This window comes from Austrofundulus limnaeus, unplaced genomic scaffold, assembly GCF_001266775.1.
Source record: "Austrofundulus limnaeus strain Quisiro unplaced genomic scaffold, Austrofundulus_limnaeus-1.0 Scaffold0, whole genome shotgun sequence".
Lineage (NCBI taxonomy): Eukaryota > Metazoa > Chordata > Actinopteri > Cyprinodontiformes > Rivulidae > Austrofundulus > Austrofundulus limnaeus.
The window spans coordinates 252,247-254,924 of record NW_013952402.1 but is presented as its reverse complement, the minus strand read 5'-3'; the positions used below and the strand labels follow the sequence as shown (position 1 = coordinate 254,924).

The 2,678-nt window shown below is 36.9% G+C and overlaps 1 protein-coding gene across 1 annotated transcript in view; it reads right to left on the bottom strand.

The window, feature by feature from the left end:
• The window catches only part of ltbp1 (latent transforming growth factor beta binding protein 1), a gene marked incomplete in the record, with an annotated part of 130,121 nt that overhangs the window by 14,021 nt on the left and 113,422 nt on the right, over positions 1 to 2,678 (bottom strand). The window contains 1 exon segment of the mRNA XM_014001507.1: positions 1,655 to 1,783. Within this exon segment, the coding sequence (XP_013856961.1) occupies positions 1,655 to 1,783 (129 nt within the window).

Here is a 2,678-nt window from a genome sequence, read left to right as displayed (position 1 = left end):
GGTTTGGACCATCTTGTGGGGGAAAAGCAGATTACTTCCTACTCGCGAGCGCCCCCTCTGGTGGGGAAACTTTTTTTCAGGGATACAAACTTTTTCAGAACACTGGTAGATGGCAGCCATTACAGACAAACATGTGTTTGTTGTTGTTCTAGGAGTGGCTCGGTCACACGCTAATGTCATTAGTTCGTTATCATTACTAAGCTGCAGGACTGCTTTCCCCGCCCTTTTCATGTCGCCATCATGTCGCTTGCTTGGATCTGTTACTATCTYGCTCTGAAGCATGGAGGAGTGTCAGAGGTGAGCTCGTTTCAACTGCTTTTTATGACGCTGTCTCATTTCTGGACTCAGGCATTTTGCCGATATTACAGTTAAAATACATAAGTAAAATATTTATCTGAGTATAACCAACTTTATGAATGATTTTATGGATTAAATTTTACATATTATACTTGAATAAATACGGTAATAGTTAGATACAAGACATTTACCCAAAGCTTCGGTTCGTTTTGACTCCAGTGGAATCAATCTCTTGAAAGTGTGTAAAAATATACAGTATTATAACACAGCAAGCCTTGCTTTGAAATAAAAAACTAACTCTTTTGAGGTAAGTTCAGACATCTTCTTGTTAAAAAAGGCATTAATTTATTTTATGCACAAGCAGTTCAATTTTTCTTTATTGGTCTCCAATCTGAAGAGGGTCACTTGCACCAAGCATACCACTAAAGATTAATTCACATTCACTTCTTTATCTGTGTCAATTCTAAGAAGCATCAATGCTTTACTCTAACTGGTCATTTTTAAGTCTGGTTCAATTCCTGAGTTTGTCATTAATAAACAGTTTTATCCCTGTTGGTTTATTATACCACTTGTGAATACATTTACACAGTTCTTGAAATTTTACAGAACATAGTTTGTGTCTAGAAGAAAAGTTTATTTTTATTGAGCAGAGAGGTCCTTGTCGTGGACTCAGTATCTGAATTATCCATTTCACACTATCACACTAGGATCGTTCTGTGTGGAATTATTCTTTTGTATAAATGGATTTTCTTTTTGTGCACAGTCCAAAAACATGCATGTTTGGTTATTTAAAGACTCTAATTTTGACCTTAGGTGTAAWTGAATATACAGGGGTTGGACAATGAAACTGAAACACCTGGTTTTAGACCATAACATCCCTTTCAGACAGCTTCCTCTTGCATCCACAGTTAATCCTGTTGGATGTGGTTGGTCCTTCTTGGTGGTATGCTGACATTACCCTGGATACCGTGGCTCTTGATACATCACAAAGACTTGCTGTCTTAGTCACAGATGCACCAGCAAGACGTGCACCAACAATTTGTCCTCTTTTGAACTCTGGTATGTCACCCATAATGTTGTGTGCATTGCAATATTTTGAGCAAAACTGTGTTCTTACCCTGATAATTGACCCTTCACACTCTGCTCTTATTGGTGCAATGTGCAATTAATGAAGATTGGCCACCAGGCTGGTCCAATTTAGCTATGAAACCTCCCACACTAAAATGACAGGTTTCATCTAACCCCTGTATGTGTGTGTCTGCCTGTTAGACACCTGTCCTTCACAAAGGCAYCAGCCAGATCAGGGTTAAATGAGAGAAAGAAAACTGACATCTTGTTCAGAAACCAAAACACTCACCTGTACAGCTTTCCCCATCTTGGGCCACATGGTAGCCCTGGTCACAGACGCATCGGAAAGATCCCAGAGTGTTTTCACAAACTCCATGGGACCCACACTGTGTCTCATTGAGCCTACACTCATCAATGTCTGAAAACCACACAAAGCAGAGAAAAATCCAAAATGATTCAATTCAATTCAAATTCAAAAATACTTTATTGATCCCAGAGGGAAATTAGGTATTATATTAAGTTATTACATTAAATATTATATTATATTAATTATATTATATTATTAGACATTTTACTAAGCAACAATTTACACTTTTACAAATCTAAAACTCCATTCAAATTTTATTATTATTATTTTTAAACTTACTGGTACATAAAAAATGGCAAAGAAAAATGACTTAATTGGCAAACACATTTCTCTATATTTACTCACTGACTTACGTGGTTATTTTCAAGTGTTTGCGTGACTTCCTGTGACATTTTAAAAGACTGGAGTTGTTTGTTTTGGAAGTGTTTTCACTCGGCTTAAACTGATGAGCTCATAACAGCTTGTCCTAGTGGACAACTTCCAAATCAGATTGCTGCCATCTTATCTCCAATCAAAACGTGTGGATGGTTCAACTCCCTGCTCCTGCTGCTACTTTCTATCCTGAATAACCACTGATTCATTTAGAAGTATATGAAATAGCATTATGTTTAAGATTAGAGCTGTTTTAGGATGGCAGCAGTCCATTCTGGTATTGCTGCATTGTGAGCTTGTATATATGCAAACACCATTTCTCCAATTTAAAGCTATTCAAAAAACTATTAACAACAGATAAAATGTTAATTCACTATAATATTTACACTAATAATCACTTTAAAATGGCTGGAATATAGCTTTAAGCCAGTGGTGTGAAATGTGAAAAATTCAATACAGAACTGAACAAAAAAGGAAAAAGGGGCACAGATTATATGGTTCTATAAAACTATACACTCAGCCACACACACACACACACACACACACACACACACACACACACACACACACACAC